A 23,957-nucleotide genomic window follows, 5' to 3' on the forward strand; every position below is an offset into this window, starting at 1 on the left:
ATTATATTAGTATACTAACTTATTTAAATAATTTATGAAAACGAATAAACCCGTGGTGTACCACGGGATAAATCCTAGTATTAAAGGTAATATACCAAAGCTATCTCAAATACATTTTCATACATTGGTCCAAAAACTTACTTTTCCTCAGCTCATCCTCTTAAATCAGACTGATATCACTGAATAACTGTATAAATTTTAGTTTGCACGCATATTAAGTTTGATCTATATTGCCCCATAGGCTCATACCTTATAAAAATTGATAGTGAAATGAACCATTGGATAAACTTTTCTTTTTATATATAAAAAAAATCATACGATAAACTTGGCGAAAATATATAGAAACTAGATAGAGACCATATCTAGGAATATATACCATATATATATATATCTATATATATTTGAAGAGAGAAAGCAAAAAAGCAAACGAAAACATTAAACAGCAATCAAAGGCACTGCACCGCACCTTCTTCCTTAGAGAGATCACAAACACAATGGTGATGCCGGACGACTTTCCAGGGGATTTGTTAGAGGAGATACTTTGTCGCGTTCCGGCCACATCTCTGCAGAGGATACGATATAGTTGCAGACTATGGAACAACATATGCGACACTAGGAGATTCACAAGAAAGCACTTCCGTAAAGCCCCGAAGCAGTGTCTGATTCTCATGATGAACGAGTTTAGGGTTTCTTCGATGAGCCTTAACCTCTTTAAAAATCCATCTGTAGAGGCCACACGTGCACTTAGCTTACCCGACCCTTGTTTTAGTTGAGAACAATTCGAGATTTCCAAAGTCTCACACTGCGAGGGCTTATTACTATGCACCAACGTATACCAAACTAGAATCGTGGTTTGGAACCCGTGTACTGGTGAATCCAGATGGATTCAAACCAGACAAACTGGCGGCACCTGTGCTCTTGGATCTTACCATGACAAGAATTCTCACGGTAAGAGCTACAAGATACTGTGCTATAATATGGGTAAATTTTACCCCAGACCAGAATTCGCAATTTATGAGACCAACTCTAACTCATGGAGGACTATTGATACAACCCTTGAGTGCCACGTAGAACATAGTGAGTTCTGCGTGTCTTTGAAAGGAAATACTTATTGGGTTGTTTCAGCTGTAAAACAGAAACAGCTTGGCGTATTCTTACTTGCTTTTGATTATACAACTGAAACATTCAGACGTCTGTGTCTTCCGTATCAGTGTCCTAGTTTTGAAGTAGTGTCTCTATCAGTTGTTAGAGAAGAGAAGCTTTCGGTGTTGTTGCAACGCGACGCTGGATCAATGACAGAGATATGGTTGACAAATAGGATTGGTGAGACCAAAGCGGTGTCGTGGAGCATGATCTTACACATACCACCAGGTGTCCCGCCCGATTTTAATTTCTTTACCGGCGTAACTTTCTTGGTCGATGAGGAGAAAAAAGTCGTCGTGTGTTGTGATAAATACATGGTAACTGACTTACACGGCAAAACCTTGGTCCACATTATTGGATGGGGCCATTTAGTACAAATTGATTTTGGATTTGTTGAGTGTTGGCCATTTTTGTTTCATTATGTTCCAAGTTTGGCTCAAGTGTAAGACCCAAACTTTTTTTTTCTTTCTCTTTTCCGGAATTCCCCTTGTTTTCTTTCTTTTTTTCAGTGTTACATCATGGTCGTCAATAAACTGATATTTTCACTATATAAGGAATGTCTTTTTTTTTTTTTTTTTTAAGTATTATGATCAGAAAGATCTCTGTTGTCGCTTCTAGATCTTTCTTTGACATATAATTCCCTTTATCCAGTTCTTGGGGTTTTGGTATTGCTGCTACACGGACAACTGGACAAGTAACTTCGTATAGTTACAACAAAACTGACGATTGGCAAACCAACTAGCTATCTTCAACCCTCTTTATATATACGACTTCCACATGTTCAACTATACCAAAAAGCTATGGCCAATCAATGCAAATTAATATGCATATACAGAAAATCTTTAGGTTTGTTGTCATGTTCATAAGTATTACTTTCACAAAGTCATAGATATCCTATTTGATTGTCATATTGTGTAGGGTTTTGTTATATAAGAAAACTTAGGTCTGTATACACACTTTCTCTTTTTTAATAATGTTCTACATGAGTTTATGAATTTGAATTGGCTATCATCAAGAATGCAACCAACTAATTAAACAAATATATATATTAGGACTAAGTCAAATGACTCAAATCCCTTAGGGGCTAAACCCTTTGGTTAACAGAGTACTCTGTTTTCTATGATAAAGGAGTAAGCAGAGTATGTGTCATTTTGTTTTCATCTTTACAGCAAACTTCTAGTCGTCCAATTTGATCTCAACAACACTGAAAAAATAACTGTCAAACTTCCTTAAACTTGTTTGGTCCACTGTCCACATACACTTTTTTCCAGTTTAAGTACGAAAATTCATTTTCTAAATCAAATTTTGTTTTTAAAAGAGTATTGTTGTTAGAAACCAAAAACTAAATAAACTACCATTCAAGTTTGTTTTACAACTAAAGTCTAGACTAGAAAACCGCAACTATAAAACCTTAAACTAGAATCTCTCGTTAAAAAGCTTAATTATGATATATAGTTCTTCAAAACTTGTAAGAATATAATTCATCATAGCTTGGTAAACACCCACCATGAGCATCATCATCAAAAAGCCCGAAGTTGTCCTGCGAGTAGTATTGGTAATATTGATCCGGAGGAATTTGGTCACCAAAATGTGGCTGATGTCCCATAGACTTCAAGTTGGATCCAGGAACGGTTACATTGTCCGCATGTCCCAGAGTCATGTCATGGATACTCGAGCGTTTCCCCTTCTTACCGTCAGAACTTTGCCTTAAGTAATACTTCTGAGCATGGCTTGCCACTTGCATCGGGCTCCTTGTCTTCACACATTCCCTCGAAATGCTCTTCCAATCTCCTTTCCCATACTTATCTAGTCCATCCAGAAACAATCTGAAATTTATCGTTAAATCAACCAAAGTCCATAACTAAGATCATCACATCAAAAATAATCATCTATCTAATTAGCAATTTAATACGTGATATATTCGTTCTCCTTCTAGCTCTAACCAAAAAAAAAAAACCCCTAGCTAATTCATCAGTCCCTAGCAAGATTTAAACTGTTAAATTTGGAGTTTAATTCCACAATCCAAAGAAACCCTTATTGATAAGTGTAAGACTAACCTATGTTCCTCTGGTGTCCAAGGAATTCCCTTCTTTCTCCCCGTGCCTTGGCTTTTGGACTCAGCCGCTTTCTTCAGTGACACGTAATCGTCATCATCATCCCGGTACTTGGGCAAAGGAACCTTACCTGTTTCGATCTGCTCAACATCGTAGACCAAATCTTCGTAGTAGAACTTCACCTCCTCCACCGGTTTCCGCAGATGCTCGGCGATTCTCTCCAAAAAAGACGGCGAGCCCTCCGGGAATTGCGCCAGAGCAATCTCAAAATTCTTGTTATCTTCCTTCGTCCACCACGGAATCGAAACCATAGTATCCTAGAAAGAAAAAAAGAGAGAAATCTCGACTGATAGAAGCAACAAAATTATAGTGAGAAATCTGCTTTTATTTAGGGTTTATGATAAAATCACATGTATTTAGGGGGTGTTATTGATTTTAAATTTTAAATAGAGTTTTAAAGATTTTAAATGTTATGTAGAATGATTATTTAGTCAAGATTTTGTTAAACTCTTTTAAATTTTATAAGTTTGTGATTTATAAAAAAATCATTTAAAATATTAACAAATCTGAGGTTACTGGATTCAGATTTTATAAAGTTAATAAAAGTTTTGTGTTATTAAATTAAAACAAAAGAATATAGGATTATTAAGGAATTCAATTATTATGTTATTGATTTATGATTTATACATTTTTCACAAAATAAAATCATGGAAAATATCAATGAAAATTATAGAGAGATTCTTTGGAATACTTTGCAAGATTTTAGAAAACTAATCCATAAAACTATAAAAAATCTCTAACAATTTTAAAAAATATTTCACTTACTTGTTTTTGATGATTTTGTTGAAATTTTCAAATTTTTTTATAAATTAAAGTTCAATAACACCCTTTAATCTTCTTATTTACTTTACTTAACAACAATACTTTTTTTTTTAAGTGCGCAAATCAACTTATATGCGCACAATGTGGCCCAAAATGCTTAAAAATTCTCTACTTGTTTTCGCAATTTTTTTTTGTTAATTTATTGTCAAAAGTAGGGTCATAGAAGAAGATACAGGACACCGAGTCGAGGTCACAACATGCTGACCAGTTTCTAAGCCCAATTGGTCTCATGTATATGTTGATGTGGTTGCAAAAGGTCAATGATTCAGTGAAAGACATAAATGGTTATAAATTTTATTTTTTAAAGAAAATCATAAGAATTTTCAAAATTCAAAATTTTTAATGGACAATTCGAGGGTGAACAGACTAATTAGTATGTCCACCATTTGAAAATCCAGCTTAAAAATTGTAGTTTCAAAATTTCAACTTTCGATAGATCCAGGACTTGAGAAAGATTGGTCAAAATACCAAAAAGATCTTAAAATTATACTTTTTTGAAAGCAACCAAAACATTTATAGTTTGTTCAATCCTTCATCAATGATCATCATCATCCTATATATATGTACATCATCATCTTATCCGCCCATATACACACACTTGCCAGCATAATTAGCTACTCCATTTTAGAGTTTGGAAGAAAAAAAACTGCTTTCATAACATTTAATTAGAAAAATTAGTTTTATTAAAACTTTTACATCAACTAAATAAATTGCCATTCAAGTTTCTTTAAAACCCAAATCTATACCAGAAACCAAGACTCTAAAACCCTAAACCAAAATATCTCAGTAAAAAAAAACTTAAGGCCCGACGTTGTTTTGGGGATAATAGTTTTGATACGGAGGAATTCGGCCACCAAATTCTGGCTGCCCGCCCATAGGCTTCAAGTTGGGTCCAGGGACGGTTACGTTGGAGGCCGCATATCTCCCAGAGTCCTGTCATGGATACTCGAGCGTTTCCCCTTCTTCCGCTCAGAACCTTCTTGCCTTAAGAAATACTTCTGAGCATGGCTTGCCACTTGCGTCGGGCTTTTTGACTTCACACATTCCCTCGATATGTTCTTCCAATCTCCTCTCCCGAACTTCTCTAGTCCTTCTAGAAAGGACCTGAAAATAATCACATGAATCAAACCAAAAGTCCGTAACCAATATCACATTAAAACGAACTAACAATTATATCTATCTATCTATACGTTCATCACCCTTACCAAAAAAAAAACCCTAAAGCATCAACCGTTACCCTGCCATAGCAAGTTCTAAAACTGCATACTTTTCCTAGTCAAAAGTACTAATTAAAACCCTAATTCTGTAATCCCTATAGTGAGATATAGTATTTTTGACTAACCTCTGTTCCTCTTCTGTCCAAGGATTTCCCTTCGCTTTCTCCTTGACCTGGTTATTGGACTGCGTCACCTCCTTCAGTGACTTGTAATCGTCCTCTCGGTACCTAGGCAAATCAAAGTTACTCGACTGGATGAGCGCAACATCGTCGACCAACGCCTGGTAGTAGTAATACACCTCATTGACCGGTTTGTTCACAGAACCGGCGATGTTCTGATAAAAAAACGGCGAGCTTTCGTCCCGGTATTGGTTCAGAGCTTTCTCAAAACGCTTGTCGTCATACCTCGACCAACTCGGACTCGAAGTCATAGTAAGTATCCAAGAAAAGAGAGAGAGAGAGATAGAAATCTAGAGAGATCGCTAAAGATCAGGAATCTTATAGAAGCAACAAATATAAATCTTTCTCAAGGCGATTTTATTAAGGGTTTCTCGTTTCCTATCAGATTTATAGTGAGAAAACAATACAAAAATTGCAACATTATCCCTCATCTTCGCTTTATTTAATAAAAGTAACACGATTTATTTTTGTTTCGTTCTTAACCCCGCATATTATTTATCTGACTGATCAATACTCTCTTTCTTTGAATTTCTTTTTGAAGCGTGTTGATGCCGATGCGTGTGTTCATCACACAAAGAACAAAAAAGTTGCATTAACTTTCATTACAAGAAAGAGTTCAATTTATAAACTTCTTATAAATTTTGATCTTATCTCATCATCATTATCGATCACCCTATACGCTTGATCATCATCAAGTCAAAACACATATACTCCTATACACTTGATGTCATCATTAATCATATCCTATGCACTTGTACATCTTCAAGTGAAACTCATATCCCCCCCCCTAGCTATACCGAAACTACGTACCAAACCTATCTATATATATACTGATGAAAACAAGAAAAGTTCCTTTAAATTTTTTCTTCTTTCTTTTATCCATTGCTTCTTTCATTCTTCACACATCTAAGGTCCAAGACAAGAGCCTCGGGACGGCGGATGATCATCATCATTGCGGAGGGTTATGCTTTCCAAAATCTGGCTTGCCTGTGATAGAATCCAAAATTATGTCATGGATAGTCGAGCGTTTCTTCTTACTCCCCAATTGCTGCCTTTTGTAATACTTCTGAGCATGGGTTGCCCACTTGCATTTGGTTCCTTGTCTTGACAAATTCTCTTGATATCATCTTCCATTCTCCTTTCCCATACTTGTTCAATCCAGCCAGAAATAATCTGAAAACACCATTAACCAATCAAAAAGGCCCACATATAATCAAGAATAAATAAAACGTAGGTGAAAATTACAAACTTATTAGCCCTCAATTTAGAAAAAAGAAACACGGTTTCGTATCTAAAACCGCAAACTTGACTCATGAGCTCCCTTCTTGTTTGCTTTTAGACGCAATTAGGGTAAAACTTGGAGAGTAATTAAGGAGATTCAAGTTGTTTTTGTTTCCTACTGTATTTAACTTTATAAAAGCTCCATTTTTCAATTTATGTTGTCTCGTTACTCAATTTTATTTAAATTAAAATACTTATGTTTTTTTCTGTCAACTATTATTTTAATGGTTAAAGAAAATAAAATAGCTGACCACAAAAGTAAATAAAATATGGTTTACAATACATAGATGCAAATCCCAAATTCCTAAGGGATTCACCTCACACTTCAATAATAATAATAATAATAAATAAAGCAAGGGCCTTCAGTATATTAATTTGTTTTCACAAAGCATTTTTATTTTTAGTTGTTAATTAATACGGTCACAAAGATAATTATTTCGAGTTGGAGGGCTTAGCATGGTGAACGAGCAATTGGCTCTTGTTGTGGCTGCCACTGTGGATGAATTACCTCTTGTCGGTCGTCTGTCGAGTCCACATTGTTGTCCACCAGAGTTATGTTGTTGTGTCTCCGTCGTTTCCTCACATCATTCACAATTTTGGTGTTCCTTAGATCAGGTATGTCGTTGGCTCCTGGCGAATCTATCACATTTTTCTCAGAGTTTTGCCAGTTGAAATACTTACGTGCATACATTGCAACTTGCATCGGGTTCTTGGTATCCAGTAAGATAGCAATTTTACACCAGTCTTTCCCATACCGCTTTAAACCGATCAGAAACCATCTGCACTACAATTTTCACCATTTTGTATTCGTGAGAATTAAATATGAGATCAGCCCATTTTTAATCATGATTCACAATGCAAAATTAGTTAAATGATCAAAATTGACTCAAATGTGAATAATAAAATAAACTAATGTCTAGACAGAGAAGGCGTACGTCTAGCTAGATCCACATGATATTTTCGCCAATCTATCAATATCACTTGATCAACATGTATGTATGTAAATGTAAATTCAACTAGATAACAAAAAATCTGAACTCATCAATCATTCTTATATATGTACTTACTCGTGTGTTTCTTTGCTCCATTTAGTTCTCTCTGCCTCGTAGGAACTCTGAGCCTCATTTAATTCATTAGGAAAAGCTATTCCTCGTAAAAGATCATTGACCATTTCCTCGTAATGCTTCTTAACATCAGGCACCGGTTTTTGCAAACACTCGGCAATTTTCTCGAATCGAGTAGGCAAAAAGGCAGAGAACACCTCCAGTGCATTCTTGAACTTCTCGTTCTCCTCTCTCGTCCATGAATTTTCAGCCATGAATCCCAAAATAAATTAGAGAATGAGGAAGTTGACCAAAAAAAAAAAATGTTTATGAATTTGGAGAACTATATGTAATATATAGATAACTCTTGTAAGGGATATATATAGCAGCTTATAAATTAACTCAAGTAACAAAAAGATAAGTATATGACTTGTCTTCTCTCTAACTGAGGTGTCTTAAGTTTTTCTTCCTATTTTTCTTATATTAAAAGGTAACTTTCTGATTTTGCTATGTTGCACACTATGGTTTTACTGTTCATTCATTTATTTACTTAGGATATATTTTTTTATTAAAAGTTATGTATTTTATTACTTATCAAGAATGAAAAATTTACTGTACATATATATGTGGTTTTGACACATGCTAAAAAAATAAATTTAAATATATAAATATGTCATATTTATAATACAAAAGTTCTAGAAAGTGAAAAAAATATAACCCAAAAACAAATAAATACTCAAATTTTTAATTTTGTAAATTAAGAACAGTACTTTCCTTGATAACAACTTTTTGTTTCTTTTGTATATAGTAGATTTTTTCCAAATCCATAGAAATACTAAAATTTCAGTAACTATAAGAGTCAAATCGGGATAATCCTAAACTCTCAACCTCGATAATGGTGCTAGAATTATAAGTAATCTCGTTTTATGAAACCTTGTGACATAGAATCAACGATCATATGATGGATTTTTCCCTTTCATCTCGGAAGCATGGAGCTAACTCCTTGTGGAGTGTTTGATGTCTCTTCACATAAATTAGGGGCAACAGACCAACAGTAATCAATCATGCTCTTTTCACCAAGTTGGGAATAAATTGTCCAGCCACTAGTCCCTGGTTACTTCTGGTCATTGACTCATTGTGCCACTCAAATGAATAACACGATCCGACGATCGTATTTGTTGATTGCAGTCGTTAAACAAACAAGTTGTGAATATTATCGACAAGTTGTGAAAAAACAATATCATAAACAACAATTAAGCTAAGCCATTACCGGGAAAGTGGCAAAACAAACAAATAAAATTATGTGCTTTGAAATTTTTTTTAAAATAAAATATTGTGTAGACTAAAACAAATTACATAATCTTTGAGTTAGTGTCTTTCTAGGCTATGCTTACTTGATTTATTTATTTCAAATTAAAACTAGCAAGGTTGACCAAAAACAATATTTAGTGTCCCCAAATCTTGTAGTAATAATTACACCAAAAGGCAAAAAGCATCACTNTTTTTTTTTTTTTTTTTTTTCAGTCTGATAAAATTATTTTGCAAATCTCTCACACATTATAAAACCACTGCTTTCAAAACATATATAGTCCGATACATATTGATCCGACCCGAATCCTAAATGGAGGCCCAATACCGCAACTGCGGCGGAGACACCTCCTTCTCTAGCCTCCGTGTCTACCTCAACTCACTCTCCGACACTCCCTCCCGCTTCTCCCGCCGCGCAGTCTCCGTTTCCACTTCCTACGACGAGATGAGCCGCGTACGCGCCGTATCAGGCGAACAGATGCGCCGCACGCTCCGTTGGTACGATCTCATCGGACTCGGAATCGGCGGAATGATAGGCGCCGGTGTCTTCGTCACCACCGGCCGCGCTAGCCGCCTCTACGCTGGTCCATCAATCGTCGTCTCCTACGCAATCGCCGGCCTCTGCGCTCTTCTCTCCGCCTTCTGTTACACCGAGTTCGCCGTCCATCTCCCCGTCGCCGGCGGCGCTTTCAGCTACATCCGTATCACATTCGGTCAGTACTACATACATACAACACTCTCCCGCCAAAATCAAAATCCGTAAAACCGTTTTTTTTTTTTTGCCGTTTACAGGCGAGTTCCCGGCGTTTATAACCGGAGCGAATCTGATAATGGACTACGTCATGTCAAACGCCGCCGTTTCGAGAGGGTTCACCGCTTACCTCGGATCCGCTTTCGGAATCTCAACGTCGGAGTGGAGATTCGTCGTCTCCGGTCTCCCAAACGGATTCAACGAGATAGATCCGATCGCCGTTACCGTCGTCCTCGCCGTCACTTTCATCATCTGTTACAGCACGAGAGAGAGTTCGAAGGTGAACATGGTGTTGACGGCGTTACACATTGCCTTCATTGTGTTCGTCATCGTTATGGGTTTTTGGAAAGGAGACGTGAAGAATTTAACCCGACCCGATAACCCGGATAACCCGTCCGGATTCTTCCCTTTCGGAGCTTCGGGTGTGTTTAACGGAGCTGCTATGGTTTACCTAAGTTACATAGGATACGACGCCGTTTCGACAATGGCTGAAGAAGTAAAAGACCCGGTCAAAGATATACCAATGGGAATCTCTGGCTCACTCGCAATCGTCATTGTACTTTACTGTTTAATGGCTCTGTCCATGTCAATGCTCCTCCCGTACGATCTGGTCCGTAATCGTTGTACATTAATAATTTTGTTAATATTTCTATTGGTTTGGTAGTAATGGTATGGTGTATGTACGCATATTTAGATAGATGCTGAAGCACCGTATTCGGCGGCGTTTAGTAAATCAGAAGGATGGGAATGGGTGACGAAAGTGGTTGGGATTGGAGCAAGTTTTGGGATATTGACGTCGTTGTTGGTAGCCATGTTGGGTCAGGCTAGGTACATGTGTGTGATCGGACGGTCAAGAGTGATCCCTACTTGGTTTGCTAAGGTTCATCCCAAGACTTCTACTCCAGTCAACGCTTCCGCTTTTCTTGGTAACTTTTGTCCTCACTCACTCTTTAAACATTTGATTTTTTTTTCTTGCTATTTAATTAACATCTAAAATTCTAAATCATATATAGAAAAAGGTTACTTATATTTTTTAAGGTGTTTTTTCTCTGTTTTTATTTTCATGAAAAGATAAAGAGACAATTGGAAAGTGGGGACATCCATTTTTTTTAGGTTTTTTGTTTGTTTGTTTGTTTCAATGATCGATCTTTTTTGGATTGAGCGTAATTTCAATCATACTTTACACGTGAATTTGCATACATATACGTGTAAGGAAGGGGAGAAAACAAAAGAATCACAATCTTCCTCAACTGAATTTGATTGAGATTGTGGTTTTGTAGCTGTGTGACTGTGTCTCTCTATATTAATGTAGGCCGTAGTCTTATGTTCTTTTGTGTTTTTTTTGGCTTTGGGTCTTCATATAGAGCATCGATCGAATACGATAAAAATGTCGCCCTCGTGTTCACCAAACGGGTTCAAAAGGTTTTAATTAATCTTTTCAACGGTTTTGATTGTGACGTATTGTTGAGTCTCCTTTTGTCCTTTAGTGAAAATTGATATGTTCAGCTTTTTTTTGTCCTTCTTTGTTTCAAGTACTTAAATTTCGACTTTATGCAACGTTTACGCATAAACATCTTTAGGTCAGGTCATCATCAGTCTGCATAATAATGTATATAATTAAGTTCATCATTATTGGTGCGTAAGATCAATTGGAATCATTATTTATACTGTCTGCATAATAATGTGAGTTTTCCCCACATAAATTGAGTCGTGGTAACGAATCAATACCCACTTTATTTTGTTCATTTGTTCCAAAGTTAAAGTGCTCATCTAAAAGTCTTGGATACTATATTTTATAAACCAGAAAACTCAAGTTTGATCTATAACCTTTTTGATCTATAAACTCAAGTTTTTGATCTATAAACTCAAGTTTTTATATCTTTAACGTGGAATAAAAACTCAAAATCTTTCCTAAATAGGTGTCTTATTCACCAAGCGAACTAGTGGAAGAGATTCTTGCAATATCTTCATTTTTAATTATTACAAAATCAACTTTAGACATCTTGGAATATATCTGCGTTATCACATACTAATCTGATTGATTAAACTCGCTAAAGAATGCGGATATTGGCATATCCTTCTGCTTAACTCTTTATTCTATCTATACTGTTTATTCAGGAATATTCACGGCAGCTCTCGCCCTCTTCACCGACCTAAACGTCCTCTTAAACCTAGTCTCTATCGGAACGCTCTTTGTCTTCTACATGGTGGCAAACGCCGTTATATTCCGCCGTTATGTAGTGGTCGGATACACCAAGCCATGGCCTACACTCTCCTTCCTTTGCCTATTCTCCATAACCTCAGTTTTTTTCACGTTAGTCTGGCAACTCGCACCGCCCGGGCCACTTAGATGGTTCACGCTTGGAGCCAGCGCGGTCACGGCTATAGCCATCGTGCAGATATTCCATTGTGTTGTACCACAAGCTATGATCCCTGAGTTTTGGGGTGTACCGTTGATGCCGTGGACTCCATGCGTTTCGATATCGTTGAACATTTTCTTGCTTGGATCGTTGGATGCTCCTTCTTATATCAGATTCGGGTTCTTCTCGGGATTGGCAGTGCTTGTGTATGTGTTTTATAGTGTTCATGCGAGCTTTGATGCTGAAGGAGATGGGTCTCTTGATTTCAAAGACATGGAAAGCCTTGAAAGAATCAACAGATCAGTTTTGTGTTAATTAAAATGCTTGTTTAGTAAAATGAACTTGGTCACAATCTTGTTGTCTCATTGTGGATACTTTAGGCAGAGTTCTCTTTTGAAATATAATAAAAACTATTCCATTTTGTGGTAAACAAGTAGAGGAGAGAGACTACACTAGAGACTACTATGGGTATGATAATAACACCGAATTATTGATGTAACATTTGCAAAATAGGAGCTTGTACAGTGGTGAGTTTTTGAGGTATGAACTGATATCATCATGTTATATGCAAATAAATAACATTAAATGTCAACATGTCATGTAGTTTAATAAAAAAATAGAAAGAAATCTGAAGTCCCGTTAAAAAAAGAAAAACTTCAGAATATGTTTGCTTAAGAGAAAAATGAATACATATATGTGAAAGTGAAATATAAACGGAAGTCAAAGCAAGCTGTGCGGCGGGAGCTAGTGAAGTCCATTCTCAGAGTAGTCAAAACCTTCACTTTCTTTGCCTTTCAAGATGTGACACTTGAGTTGAGTGTGTGTTTATTTCTTCATCTTCGTTGACTTACTTTTCTTTTTGTCAAAGATTGTATTTTGATTTTCAGGTTTTTGACATTCGCTTTACAGATATAATAGAATATTTTATTATCCTCTAAAAATCATATATTCGAAACCCACTAAAATGAAGACAACTCCAAAAAATAACTTAATTAATGTTCTATCATTTTTTTTTTATAATGAATATTCCTTCAAGTTATGTGATCAAATAGTGTTTTGATAAAATGGATAGAGATAATATGCATAAGTTTTGATACGAATATTAGAAGATAAAGTTTGTGGAATACATGAATTGTTTTTTTTATATTTCTTATAAGTTTAGAAAAGGGATGAGACTTTTGAGTAGATGCTAAAGACAAGACAACAGTAAGGCTTGGCCATTTGCAAGATCGTTTATATACTCCACCAAAAAAAAGTAAAATAAAGTTTGTTTATTGTTCCATCCGGTTATGTCGAAAATGTAGGTGGTCCACTCTGTTAAGTTAAATCATGGGTATTGGATAAGGCCATAATTGGTCCGATTGATCGATCTAATTGTGGAGGACGTGATGCTTAATTAACCGGACTAATGTGAAAAAGACGAGAATAGCCTCGACTTGTACGTGTTTGCTCGTGAAAGCCCATTTATAGATGTTCCGTCCCATGGGGTGCACAAATACAAATAGGCCTCATATTAAAGCCCGTTGGAATTAGTTTTTTTTATCCGATAATTGGCTTTTTTGTATGACGTGTACTATTATTATTGGTTAAGATGCACTGTGTTAAAATAGTCCTGAGTATAGACGAGTACAATCTTCATAAAAAAAAAAAGAGAACCCTAACCATTCGTTGAGCCTTATTAATATACCACAAGCCATTCGTCAGCTCCCTTCTTTTGCTTCCTGCTGTAATTTTGCCGCCGCTTCCGCAGGCTTCTCTACGCTCCAGCTCCGGCCAAGCTTTACAGGTACGTTCTCGTTAACTTTAAACCGCACTTCTTTATAGAGGATTGGAACACATTAGGAGAAATCAGCAGTCTTGTGCCTAATTTTTGATTTTAACATTTGCGATTTGTGTCTGATGAGAAGTCTAGTCTTTGATTTGTGTTAGATTCATATATGAAGAGGTTGTGAAAATTCATTCTTCTTTCATTTGTTTAAGATGCAGCTTGATTTTTGAAGTTTTCCATTTTAATTTTGTGTTGCATTGCAGCTCAATTTTCGATCTCTATTAGATTGTATCATTTACCCTAAATGTTGGCATTTCACAAAATAACTGAAGTTGAATCCTGATTTTGATTTTCACGGCAATAGTCATTAAGAAATTTGTAGAAACACTGTTTGATTCATCTCTGATGCTCTTCAATGTTTGAAGATATCTCTACTTGTTGCTGCCCTGGCTCGTAGTTAACAATTGTTAATTAAGTTTAGTCGTCACAAGTTGACGTATCAATCTAGAGTAATGAATTGTCTTCTCATTGTTTGTCTTAAATTTTGGTGAGCAGGTAAGCTTGTGAAAAAAAAAGATGGGTCGTGTGCGTACCAAAACAGTGAAGAAGTCGTCACGTCAGGTGATTGAGAAGTACTACTCACGTATGACTTTGGACTTCCACACCAACAAAAAGATATTGGAAGAAGTCGCAATCATCCCATCCAAAAGACTACGCAACAAGATTGCTGGGTTCTCCACCCACTTGATGAAACGTATCCAAAAGGGTCCAGTCCGTGGGATCTCACTCAAGCTACAAGAGGAAGAGCGTGAGAGAAGAATGGACTTTGTCCCCGACGAGTCAGCCATTAAAACCGATGAGATTAAGGTTGACAAAGAGACTCTAGAGATGCTTGCTTCTTTGGGAATGTCTGATACTAGTGGGTTTTCTACAGTTCAGCCACAAGGTTTTTTATTTTTTTTGTTTTACTAAGTATGTAAATATCATTAGAATAAATAAAAGTTTTACAAAAGGTAATACCTACACAATAGTAGCTCAGGCAAAAAAATAAAACAAAGCTGCTATAGAGTTACAAAAGATTTGGGTTGCTAACGGATCCAAAGAAGTGAAAGGTTTTGCCAGTGCTTCCTTAATCTTCTTGCGATGATTATGTTGTGGACGTCCCGATCAAGAATCTTGAAAATGATAGAGGGTGCGAGCCTGTAGGAGTTATGGAGAAGGTTGTTCCTTTGCTTCCAAATATTGTAAATAGCTGCATGTGCGACCACCTTCCGGAGCAAAGCAGGCGCGGAGGAGGTGGATTGTCTGGTCAAGGAGAGGAGCTCATTCCATGAATAGAAGAGCTGACTAGGGCACAATCTGCTGAAGATCATCCTCCAAATCTGGGCTGAAAACTCACAAGCGAGCATTAAGTGGTCCCTTGTCTCCGTCTCAATCGTACACAGACAGCACTCAGCGGATCTTATCTGTCTCCAAGCTGCAAGATGTTGGCGGGTGGGTAATCTGTCAAGGGTGGCGATCCACATTTGAAAAGCAAACCGCGGTACTGCGCCCTTGAACCAAACAGAGGGGACCCAATCTTTCGACGATTCCCTAGGTCTGATTGCTTCCCAGGTTCGAGCTGAAGAAAAACCCTGGCATACCACATCATTAACAGACCAAACAAAGGAGTCAGCTGGTGAGTTAGGGGACGGGGCTTAGAGGGAGGTGAGATGATCATGTATAACATTAGCGGCTGGTGATCTAGATAAGGGGATTATCCATTCACCATCTCTATATCCCTCTGCAACTCGCGCATGAAGCGGAATTCGCAAGTGACGAGAGCCAAAGTCTCCAAGTCTCTTTAGTAAAGGGCCGAGGGAGGTCCAGCTATCGAACCAGTAGGATGCTTTCAACCATTACCCACCTGAGCTTTGATGAATTGTTCCGCTAGCGGCCTTAGACCTAGTAATGCCTTCCAGGAATAAGTGTCGGTGGAGGTAGCATTAATTTCCCAGTAAGAGCTGTTCTTAATATGGTGATGGTGGTGCCAAGCTGCCCAGATTGAACCTCTATCTTCAAACAGTCTCCAGATGCGCCTAAGAAGAAGGGTCTTGTTCCAGTCTGATAGGCTTCTAAAACCAAGACCGCCTTCATCCTTAGGCAGACATAGGGTTACCCAAGCCACCCTTGCTGATTTGCCTTCATCAATATTACCGGATCAAAGGAACATCTGACAGAGACTCTCTATCTTCTTGATACAACCTTTGGGGAGGATAAAAGCAGACATCCAGAAATTGATAGAGCCGAAGATGACTGAAGTGATCAACTGGACTCTACCCGCGAACGACAGAGATTTAGTGGACCAGGATCGGAATCTGCGAGTGATTTTGTCAAGCAGAGGTTCATATTCAGCTATGCGAAGCTTTCTACACATGAGAGGGAGTCCCAAGTAGCGGATTGGTAAGGAACCAAGCGGGAAACCATAGGAGGCAGCAACCGATGCTTCAGCTTGATCTTGTCCCGCAAGAAAGAGCTGACTTTTGTCCTTATTAACCCTCAACCCCGACCAGGATGCAAAGTCATCCAATGTTTCGCAGATACCATGCAGGGAAAAGCTACCACCATCAAAGAAGATCATGACATCGTCTGCAAAGCCACAAGCTTTTGCTGCACTCGGCAACAATTTGTTTAGCAGGCCAGCAAAGAGATACTAATAAGGAGAGTCTTAGAAAGACTGAGAGAGAGTTTGGTTAATTGGTCTAGTTAGTATGGGTTGAATCAACAACATATGGAAGAATTTTACAGCTCTTGCTTTGTTTTTGACTTTATATTTGTGTGTTCATTATAATCATTTTGACTTTTGTTTTTATTTATTTATTTGGAATTTGCCTTCAGTTGAAAACCATACTTAAATTTCGGAGAAATTATGTTGAGGTTTTTGTTTCACATAATTGATGTTTCATAGTATGTGATTAGGAAAATGGAAATTGGACTTGATATACATATGAAACTCATAAATAAAGAGAAAGGTTATGTCCGTAATTATAGATGAAGAGATAGGGACAAAATCGTCAAACTAGATATTATTTTTCCAGTATCGTCGAAATTGGGAGTCGCCGTCTCTAATGGCATTGTACTACCGACCTCTTCTTCTCTTACATCACCATTCAACTTCTCCGTCTGTGATTCCTTTTTTTCCGAAATTACCCCTCGAAACCACTCAAATTCTCCAGTCTGCCCTTCCTCCACCGCTGCCGTCAGTCTCCTTCCTCCTCTGCTCGGTGTTGTTGTTCTTCGTCGTCGTCATCAATGGAGTCTCCACCCGAAGGTTACAGAAGAAATGTCGGTGTATGCCTCATGAATGATTCCAAAAAGGTGATGATTGATGAATTCATCGGAGATACTCAGCTTCTTCATCTTCTCTAATTATATTTGGTTTTTGAGCTGCTGATGTTAGGTTTGGTGGTTTCTCAATTTTTAACTGCAGATTTTCACTGCCTCGAGGTTGGATATTCCCAGTGCTTGGCAAATGCCTCAGGTAGATTTGAATCTGTTTCTTTTCTCTAATTGGATTCGAAAATGTTATATTGGGGTTTGTTGTGGAATCAATTAGTTGAATAATAGGATCGTGTGTGTTGATGTTGTTGAATAGGGTGGAATCGACGAGGGTGAAGATCCAAGAGCTGCAGTTATGAGAGAGCTTAAAGAAGAGACTGGAGTTCACTCCGCTGAGATTCTTGCTGAGGTCTTTTTTTGCTTCTTCTGTTTTAAAAACCTTACATATCAATCAATCACTAACGATGTTTCAACAATTCATATTTGGCTATATATAGGCTCCTCACTGGATAACCTACGACTTCCCTCCTATTGTCAGAGAGAGGCTTAAGGTCCAATGGGGTTCTGATTGGAAGGGTCAAGCACAGAAATGGTTTGTTTTTTTTTTTTTTTTTTTTCTGGGATACTCAGACAGAGATGATCAAGAATCATGTCATTTCATTTCGGTTCTTGTTCGTCCACATATTGGGAATTCCTCAGGTTTCTTCTGAAATTTACTGGGAAAGATGAAGAAATCAATCTTCTTGGCGATGGAACTGAGAAACCTGAGTTTGGTGAATGGTCCTGGACTTCTCCTGATCAAGTCATTGAAAATGTGCGTACACTTTACTACTTCTTTGTATATTGACCTTCACCATTTTAGATTCTACCACTTCTCTCTCTTACTCATCTTCTTCTTCTGTTTCCATTATTATACATACAGGCAGTGGATTTCAAGAAGCCAGTGTACAAGGAAGTCATGTCAGCTTTCGCTTCTCATCTCCAGTAAAAGAAACATTAAAAAACTAAACTCATTGTTTTAAGTTTTTTTTTGTTTGGTATAAGAAACTCGAGAATAAGCTGTTCTTGACATAATTTGCTTTTTTATGAACAATCCATGAATAAAAATACAGTTCTTGTTCCCTCTAGTTTTCTTACTTTGATCTAAGCAAAAGTGTGAAATCGTATCATCTTCTTATTTTCTCATCAAAGATCCTCTCGATTTGATCTGCTACGACCTTAGCAACAACCTCAGGAGCAAACTTCTGGATCATGTCATCTCTTCCATGCTTTCCTTTAACCTTAGCCTCATCCGGATTATTCATTACATGCCTCATTAGAACCCTAAGCTTATCCACAGATGGCTCTGCCCATAGATGCCCTTCAAAAGGACCTTCCTTTACTTCACTCATCTCCTCAACCACCAACGGGTAACCATTCCACTCTGTCAGATACTCAGTTGGTCCTGACCAGTTCGTTGTTATCACGGGCAATGACATTGCCATAGCTTCCACTATCGGTCTTCCCCATCCTTCGCCTCTTGTAGGCAACACAAACGCATCAGCTGCTTTGTACAACCGAGGTAAATCAACTTGAGCTATGTGTTTATCAATCACATACACAGACGGGTAACCATTTTGAGTCTCTTCCATATCCAATTCTTCTACGAAATCTAGAATCTTGTTCCCGAAATCGCTGTCCGAGTGATACGCGTTTGTCAGCAAAAACAGAGCAACACTGTCACTACCAGAGAACTCTCTTAGGTAAGCTTTCAACAACACATCCCAACCTTTTCTCTGCTCCCACTTAAACACACTCAAGAACACAAACCCCAAACACGACTTCTCCATCTCGGAACCCAAAACCAAATCCCCAAATGCCATCAGATCCAAAGGCTCATACTTTGAAGGATCAAAGAAGGCGACATCAACAGGCTGCACAATCTTGACAACCTTAGAAGAATCAACCCCACTTTGTACAAAAGAAGAGACATGAAACTCAGTAGGAACCCAAACATGATCCATCTGGTTACATCGCTCCACATGCTCTGGATTGACTCTATCAGTCTCAAACATTGTTCTACCAATCACAGATAAGAAATCATCGTAACCAGTAGGAGGACAAGGAAGAGTCTCGAACAATGGTGGATACCAAGCACCAGGCTCGCTATGACAAACAACGATCGTCTCGTTGGGTCTACACTGTGTTCTGTACATTTCAATCGCTACCTCTTTAGTCTCCTTAGCTAAACCATTCCAAAACTCCACAGATTCTAGATCGCCATGATGCTCGATGGTGATTCGAAATCTAGGGTTTGTGAGATTTCGACGAAGTGATAAAATGTAAGACCAAGCTTCTGAGCTGTAACCACCACTCGAGAGAAAAGGAGCCATCCATAACACGCAATGTGAGGTAGACGAACCTGGGTTCACGGATTCGGAATTGGATTTGGGGGCTCCGTCGTAGAACCCTAGAAGATAGCTATAGATGCGGTTCGCAGTGAAGGTGAATCTCAGACTCTGGACTTTGTAGAGATCAGTCGTTGTGAAGCCGAGTACAATTATCGAAAGAAGAAGGAATAAGATCGATGAAGAGTAGACGAACGTTGAGAATTTCCATTGTCGCTTGCTCCGATCTCGTGGTGGTTGATCCATCGATGACGACGGAGCAAGAAAGAGAGAGAGAGAGGGAGAGGGAGATTCAAAGCGGTGAGAGGCCCATTAAGATATCGGTTGGCCCATAGGATTACAGAAAAAATCTCAATATAAAAATCATACGTAAAATATTATAAAATTATTAGTTCAATACGAAAGCCAAAAGGGAGAGACTTATCAAAGTTATATTATGCACAAGATGAATGGGAAAATACTAAGGTCTAAAATAAAGCTTAGTAGTAATCCACTCCAACTAGAGATATGGCCAGAACTTATCCCCGGAGAGAAGCTCGTGGCACCGCTGGCAATCCAAATTCATCCTCGGCCTGTTTAATCACATTGTTGAACGGTCTCATTAGCTATCATCCATCAGAAGGTAATCAAACTTATAAGCATTTTGAAATTCTAAGATTTAAAAAGTAACCTGAACTCTTCCATGTGGAGCTCCATTGTGTCCTGTTGGTGCTGCAGGCAAGTTAAGCTCGCTATCGTAGTCAGTTTCTGTATCGGGTTGGAGATAAGAAGGCATTCCATCTGCTTCAGTCTCGTTTCCCATGTCAGCTTCAAGAGCATCAAGCTCTGACATACATCAAAAGTAGATATGTAAATGATAGGACTAAGGAGAGGGTTGCAAGAGATTTTATTTTAATCTTCCCATTACTGAAGAACAAGGAACATTACCTCCCATGAGGTCATCTTCGTCAAGGCCATCAGGAATATTGTAGCTCCTACCAAGTGTATCTTGAATTTCAGAGCTCACATCCATCAGATCCATCATCTCATCTTGCAGATTCTGTACAATCAGAGATAGTGTAAGGCAAAATCAAACACCAGAAGAAAGCTTGAAATCAGAACATGTTATAAGTAACTGAAACAACGTACATCAATATCTTGAATCTTTACTGTTTTCATCATTCCTTTCAACTCCTTGTTTGCAGATTTTAGTGCTGTCATCTGCACAGATTGAATGAATGAATACACAAAACATTCAAACACTTCATCACCTCTTTAACCTTTTTTATGCTAAGACTCAATCATTTATAATAGGATGAGAAGAGAAGATAACATACAGTTTGTTGAGCATCTTTGAGGCCCTCAGCAGCGAATGAAACTTGATCGAGATTGAATGTTTGATTATAGAGCATGTCCCGTTGTCCTTCATACCTAATTCAGCAAGCAACAATGTAATCAGGTGGTGTTTATTATCAACCGCACATATCCAATGAACAGAGTAGCTTTGAGAAATAGAATGCTGAATCAGTTATATATAACTAATTGAGAAAGACTGACATTTTCTTCTGCTTGAGAACCCTCATAGCACGAGCTTTGACAGCTTCTTGAGCAGGACCAGGTCTGGTCTTTTTAATCTGTTCTCTGAATTTGCAGAGTTCAACATCAAGCTTCTTAATCTTATCTTCTACCGAATCTCCTCTTTTATTTATCTGACCAAAAAAAAAAACATAAAAACAAAACTCAGTTTTCTTCTTCTTCATTTGGATCTTAGTGGGGTTCTTCCAATAGCTCTTAAACCTTCCTAAGCACTGGTTCTCTATCTAAATATATCAGACAATCCAAACTATGAAAATTTCAAAACCAAATCACATTACAGAAACGATTCGAAGAGGAAATTTCCCAATTGAAATAAGAAAGGAGAGGAGGAGGAAACCCGATCAGAGGCATCTTGAATAGAGGGAGGAGGCTCTGTGTTCTTTTTCGCGCCGAAAACTCTCCTCATCTTCTTCTTCTTCTACTCCGTGGGAATATTCGGATGAGACAGAGAGAGAAATCGAATTTTTAAAGAAGAAGACTTGTCTTAAAAGGGTTTCGCAATTTCCTTTAATCTGTTTGGATTTTGAGTAGACGAAACTTTTTAAAGATTTGGTCAACGAGAAGAAGCTTCCTAGAAGAAGAAGACGGTAAAATCGATTTTGGTTCGGTTTGATTCAATTTTGCAAACCGAGTTTTATCATATGAATCATACATTTTAGTAACGTAAACCAAAACTGAAGAAAGATTTGACCAAGTATTTATTACAAACACTACAATAGAAGAGAGAGAGAGTTTTTTTTTTTTTTTTAAGGAAAAAAAGAGAAACAGAGCTTACTACTCTTACAGACTCCAGTATTTTTCTTTCTGAGAATTACAAAACTTTCCTACAACTTTTATAACCCTGAACAAATTTTAACTCCCAAATCCTTGCTATTGTTGACACGAATACAAAAGAGATGATGAATAAGCATAAACGCCAAGGGAACCCCCCATACTCTTACCTCTTTCATCAAACGACAGATCTGCTCTGCATCCCAGTTTACCCGAGTATATATATAGCCAACAGAAAGACCAAAAAGACTGATTATGTATGATTCTCTTCATGAACCCAGCTATGCATTTTCTTTGTGTGGTGGTGTATCATCCCCCCTAATGCTGCTTATTTCTTCCTGTTGGTTTTCTTCGCTTTAAAGATTCTGCGTCCTGACTTATCGCCTCCTCCAGTGCTGCCTAGTGAAAAGCTCCCACCTCCTTGAAACTCTAGACTCTGTGATGCCTGGAAAGGTGATGCGTTCTGTGGCGTGCTTGGGATCGGCTGCCCTCCAAACTGGAACGGGTTAGCCATTGATGAAGGCTGTGTCGCTGCTCCTCCGCCAAAGCCAAAGTTCGGTTGCGGCATCGTGACAGCCGGTTGTCCAAACATTGGCGGCGCTACCATGGATGCTTTATTAGCTTGGTATGTGTCTTCTGCCATGCTGTCTTCCATGCTTACTTGTTGGTTATTATTGTTGATGCCATTTGTGTTATTAGGAGCACCAAATGCAAACCCGGAATTCGAGTTACCGAACACAGACTGTGATGGATTCGCTGAGGGGGCTGAGTTACCAAATACCGGCTGCTGCGGAGTGGTAGGACCGGTTGAGTTGAAACCAAAGATAGGTGAAGATGATGGGGTGTTGGTAGATGCACCAAAAATGGGAGCAGGAGTGCTTGAACCAGTAGCAGCAGAAGATCCTCCAAAGTTAAAGGTGGGAGATGAAGAAGGGGTGAACGAGGAACTAAATACTGGAGCAGAGTTGGGAGCTTGCCAGCTTGACCCAAATAGGGGAGAGCTTGTTGTACCACTAGAGCTTGCAGAGGAGTTTATCGTACTCAGTTGAGGAGTTGAGCCAGAAGCAAATACAAATGGAGAACTGTTTGATGCAAGAGAAGAGTTCCCAGACGAACCAAATGTAGGAGCAGATGCAGACGAACCAAACTGGAAGAGGGTGCTTTGGGTTGATGTTGTGGTTCCGCTGCCAGTATTACCTGTCTGAGCATTTGCAGCACCGAAAAGATTCGAGGCCTGAGATTGAGAGCTAGCAGCAGAAGCTGATGAAGCTGATGAACCAGCATTGAATCCAAAAATACTGCCTCCGGTACTTGCAGCTACACTTCCAAACATGCTACTACCAGAGCTTGTAAATGCAGGAGAGGAAGTACCAAAAATATTACTTCCGGCATTATTACTCCCGGCATTAGTAGCTGCCGAACTCACAGAAAATTTGCTGGTCTCGGTCACAGGGGTTGAGGAAGATGTCACACCAAATATTAAACTTCCAGAGCTCACAGGAGCAGATGATGCAACAGTAGAAGGGTTTGATGTGCTGCCACCAACCACAGAGGATGTCCCACCAAAAATATTTTTACCTGCATCTGCCACAGCAGGAGATGAGCTTCCAAACACAAAACCTGGCGTGCTTTTATTTTCTGAGGACTTAGCACCAAAACCGCTGCCAGTGCTCGGCTCTGCTGAAGCCATTCCACCAAACTTGAAAGTGTTTGTATTTTCAAATGTTGACTTTTTTACTTCAGACTCCTTTGAGATCTGTCCGCTAGATTGAGTTACAGCTGGCGCAGAAAATGGAGCTGCATGTTCCCCAAATTTGAAAGGTGATGTAGAAGAGGCGGGAGGTGCTGCAGTTGATTGTGAGTTGCTATCGTTACTGGTATCAGCAGGCAACTTTCCAAATATACTAGAGGAACTGGGAG

General features: G+C 38.4%; 8 protein-coding genes and 2 pseudogenes across 11 annotated transcripts in view; 4 read left to right on the forward strand and 6 right to left on the reverse strand.

Annotated features, from left to right (window-relative positions):
- Nucleotides 1-1,589, forward strand: part of LOC109130777 — a 2,366-nt pseudogene extending 777 nt beyond the window's left edge.
- Nucleotides 2,421-3,508, reverse strand: LOC104764773 (transcription factor DIVARICATA-like). Its single transcript, XM_010488369.1, has 2 exons — nucleotides 3,201-3,508; nucleotides 2,421-2,969 (listed from the first exon to the last, which is right to left on the reverse strand). The coding sequence occupies exons 1-2, from the start codon at nucleotides 3,506-3,508 to the stop codon at nucleotides 2,603-2,605; spliced, it is 675 nt and encodes a 224-aa protein (XP_010486671.1). The 3' UTR covers nucleotides 2,421-2,602.
- On the reverse strand, nucleotides 4,878-5,726 carry LOC104767423 (annotated as a pseudogene).
- On the reverse strand, nucleotides 6,382-8,074 carry LOC104767424 (transcription factor DIVARICATA-like). Its single transcript, XM_010491452.1, has 4 exons — nucleotides 7,824-8,074; nucleotides 7,265-7,535; nucleotides 6,514-6,648; nucleotides 6,382-6,462 (listed from the first exon to the last, which is right to left on the reverse strand). The coding sequence occupies exons 1-4, from the start codon at nucleotides 8,072-8,074 to the stop codon at nucleotides 6,382-6,384; spliced, it is 738 nt and encodes a 245-aa protein (XP_010489754.1).
- On the forward strand, nucleotides 9,389-12,651 carry LOC104764774 (cationic amino acid transporter 7, chloroplastic). Its single transcript, XM_010488370.2, has 4 exons — nucleotides 9,389-9,820; nucleotides 9,900-10,468; nucleotides 10,553-10,784; nucleotides 11,977-12,651. Exons 1-4 carry the CDS (start codon nucleotides 9,421-9,423, stop codon nucleotides 12,531-12,533), a joined length of 1,758 nt encoding a protein of 585 aa, XP_010486672.1. The 5' UTR covers nucleotides 9,389-9,420; the 3' UTR covers nucleotides 12,534-12,651.
- LOC104764775 (40S ribosomal protein S17-2-like) lies at nucleotides 13,899-16,833 on the forward strand. Of its 2 annotated transcripts, none has more exons than XM_019241423.1 (2): nucleotides 13,899-14,007; nucleotides 14,545-16,833. In XM_019241423.1, exon 2 carries the CDS (start codon nucleotides 14,563-14,565, stop codon nucleotides 14,956-14,958), a length of 396 nt encoding a protein of 131 aa, XP_019096968.1. In that variant the 5' UTR covers nucleotides 13,899-14,007; nucleotides 14,545-14,562; the 3' UTR covers nucleotides 14,959-16,833. The 2 variants fall into 2 exon arrangements, with proteins under 2 accessions (XP_019096968.1, XP_010486673.1); XM_010488371.2 differs by having other exon boundaries at nucleotides 13,899-14,004; nucleotides 14,542-16,833.
- Nucleotides 17,074-18,425, forward strand: LOC104764777 (nudix hydrolase 26, chloroplastic-like). The gene is given in 7 exon segments (XM_010488374.2): nucleotides 17,074-17,156; nucleotides 17,158-17,343; nucleotides 17,456-17,506; nucleotides 17,621-17,713; nucleotides 17,802-17,896; nucleotides 18,004-18,118; nucleotides 18,227-18,425. Coding segments are annotated over 7 exon segments (669 nt in total). The 5' UTR covers nucleotides 17,074-17,093; the 3' UTR covers nucleotides 18,293-18,425.
- LOC104764776 lies at nucleotides 18,353-20,221 on the reverse strand. The gene has a single exon (XM_010488373.2). It carries the CDS (start codon nucleotides 19,935-19,937, stop codon nucleotides 18,471-18,473), a length of 1,467 nt encoding a protein of 488 aa, XP_010486675.1. The 5' UTR covers nucleotides 19,938-20,221; the 3' UTR covers nucleotides 18,353-18,470.
- On the reverse strand, nucleotides 20,210-21,779 carry LOC104764778 (charged multivesicular body protein 5). The gene is made up of 7 exons (XM_010488375.2): nucleotides 21,604-21,779; nucleotides 21,228-21,379; nucleotides 21,008-21,101; nucleotides 20,820-20,891; nucleotides 20,619-20,730; nucleotides 20,362-20,516; nucleotides 20,210-20,263 (listed from the first exon to the last, which is right to left on the reverse strand). The coding sequence occupies exons 1-7, from the start codon at nucleotides 21,670-21,672 to the stop codon at nucleotides 20,210-20,212; spliced, it is 708 nt and encodes a 235-aa protein (XP_010486677.1). The 5' UTR covers nucleotides 21,673-21,779.
- The window catches only part of LOC104764779 (nuclear pore complex protein NUP1-like), a 6,748-nt gene continuing 4,721 nt past the window's right edge, over nucleotides 21,931-23,957 (reverse strand). For 2 of the 3 annotated variants that reach the window (XM_010488376.2, XM_010488377.2), the window contains one exon: nucleotides 21,931-23,615. In XM_010488376.2, the coding sequence (XP_010486678.1) occupies nucleotides 22,366-23,615 (1,250 nt within the window). In that variant the 3' untranslated portion in view covers nucleotides 21,931-22,365. Of the gene's footprint in view, nucleotides 23,951-23,957 lie in introns of all 3 variants that reach the window. The other variant, XM_019241365.1, reaches the window with a different exon arrangement.

This window comes from Camelina sativa, chromosome 19 (assembly GCF_000633955.1).
Source record: "Camelina sativa cultivar DH55 chromosome 19, Cs, whole genome shotgun sequence".
Lineage (NCBI taxonomy): Eukaryota > Viridiplantae > Streptophyta > Magnoliopsida > Brassicales > Brassicaceae > Camelina > Camelina sativa.

Coding starts and splice junctions, on each gene's coding strand:
- LOC104764773 (XM_010488369.1), bottom strand. CDS start 3,508: ATGGTTTCGATTCCGTGGTGGACGAAGGAAGATAACAAGAATTTTGAG. Junction 2,970..3,200: donor TGGACACCAGAGGAACATAG/GTTAGTCTTACA, acceptor GATAAATTTCAG/ATTGTTTCTGGATGGACTAG.
- LOC104767424 (XM_010491452.1), bottom strand. CDS start 8,074: ATGGCTGAAAATTCATGGACGAGAGAGGAGAACGAGAAGTTCAAGAAT. Junction 7,536..7,823: donor TGGAGCAAAGAAACACACGA/GTAAGTACATAT, acceptor ATTGTAGTGCAG/ATGGTTTCTGATCGGTTTAA. Junction 6,649..7,264: donor CGACAGACGACCGACAAGAG/GTAATTCATCCA, acceptor TGGTGTTTTCAG/ATTATTTCTGGCTGGATTGA.
- LOC104764774 (XM_010488370.2), top strand. CDS start 9,421: ATGGAGGCCCAATACCGCAACTGCGGCGGAGACACCTCCTTCTCTAGC. Junction 9,821..9,899: donor CTACATCCGTATCACATTCG/GTCAGTACTACA, acceptor TGCCGTTTACAG/GCGAGTTCCCGGCGTTTATA. Junction 10,469..10,552: donor TGCTCCTCCCGTACGATCTG/GTCCGTAATCGT, acceptor ACGCATATTTAG/ATAGATGCTGAAGCACCGTA.
- LOC104764775 (XM_019241423.1), top strand. CDS start 14,563: ATGGGTCGTGTGCGTACCAAAACAGTGAAGAAGTCGTCACGTCAGGTG.
- LOC104764776 (XM_010488373.2), bottom strand. CDS start 19,937: ATGGATCAACCACCACGAGATCGGAGCAAGCGACAATGGAAATTCTCA.
- LOC104764778 (XM_010488375.2), bottom strand. CDS start 21,672: ATGAGGAGAGTTTTCGGCGCGAAAAAGAACACAGAGCCTCCTCCCTCT. Junction 21,102..21,227: donor GTTCTCAAGCAGAAGAAAAT/GTCAGTCTTTCT, acceptor TTGCTGAATTAG/GTATGAAGGACAACGGGACA. Junction 20,892..21,007: donor TCAAAGATGCTCAACAAACT/GTATGTTATCTT, acceptor CAATCTGTGCAG/ATGACAGCACTAAAATCTGC.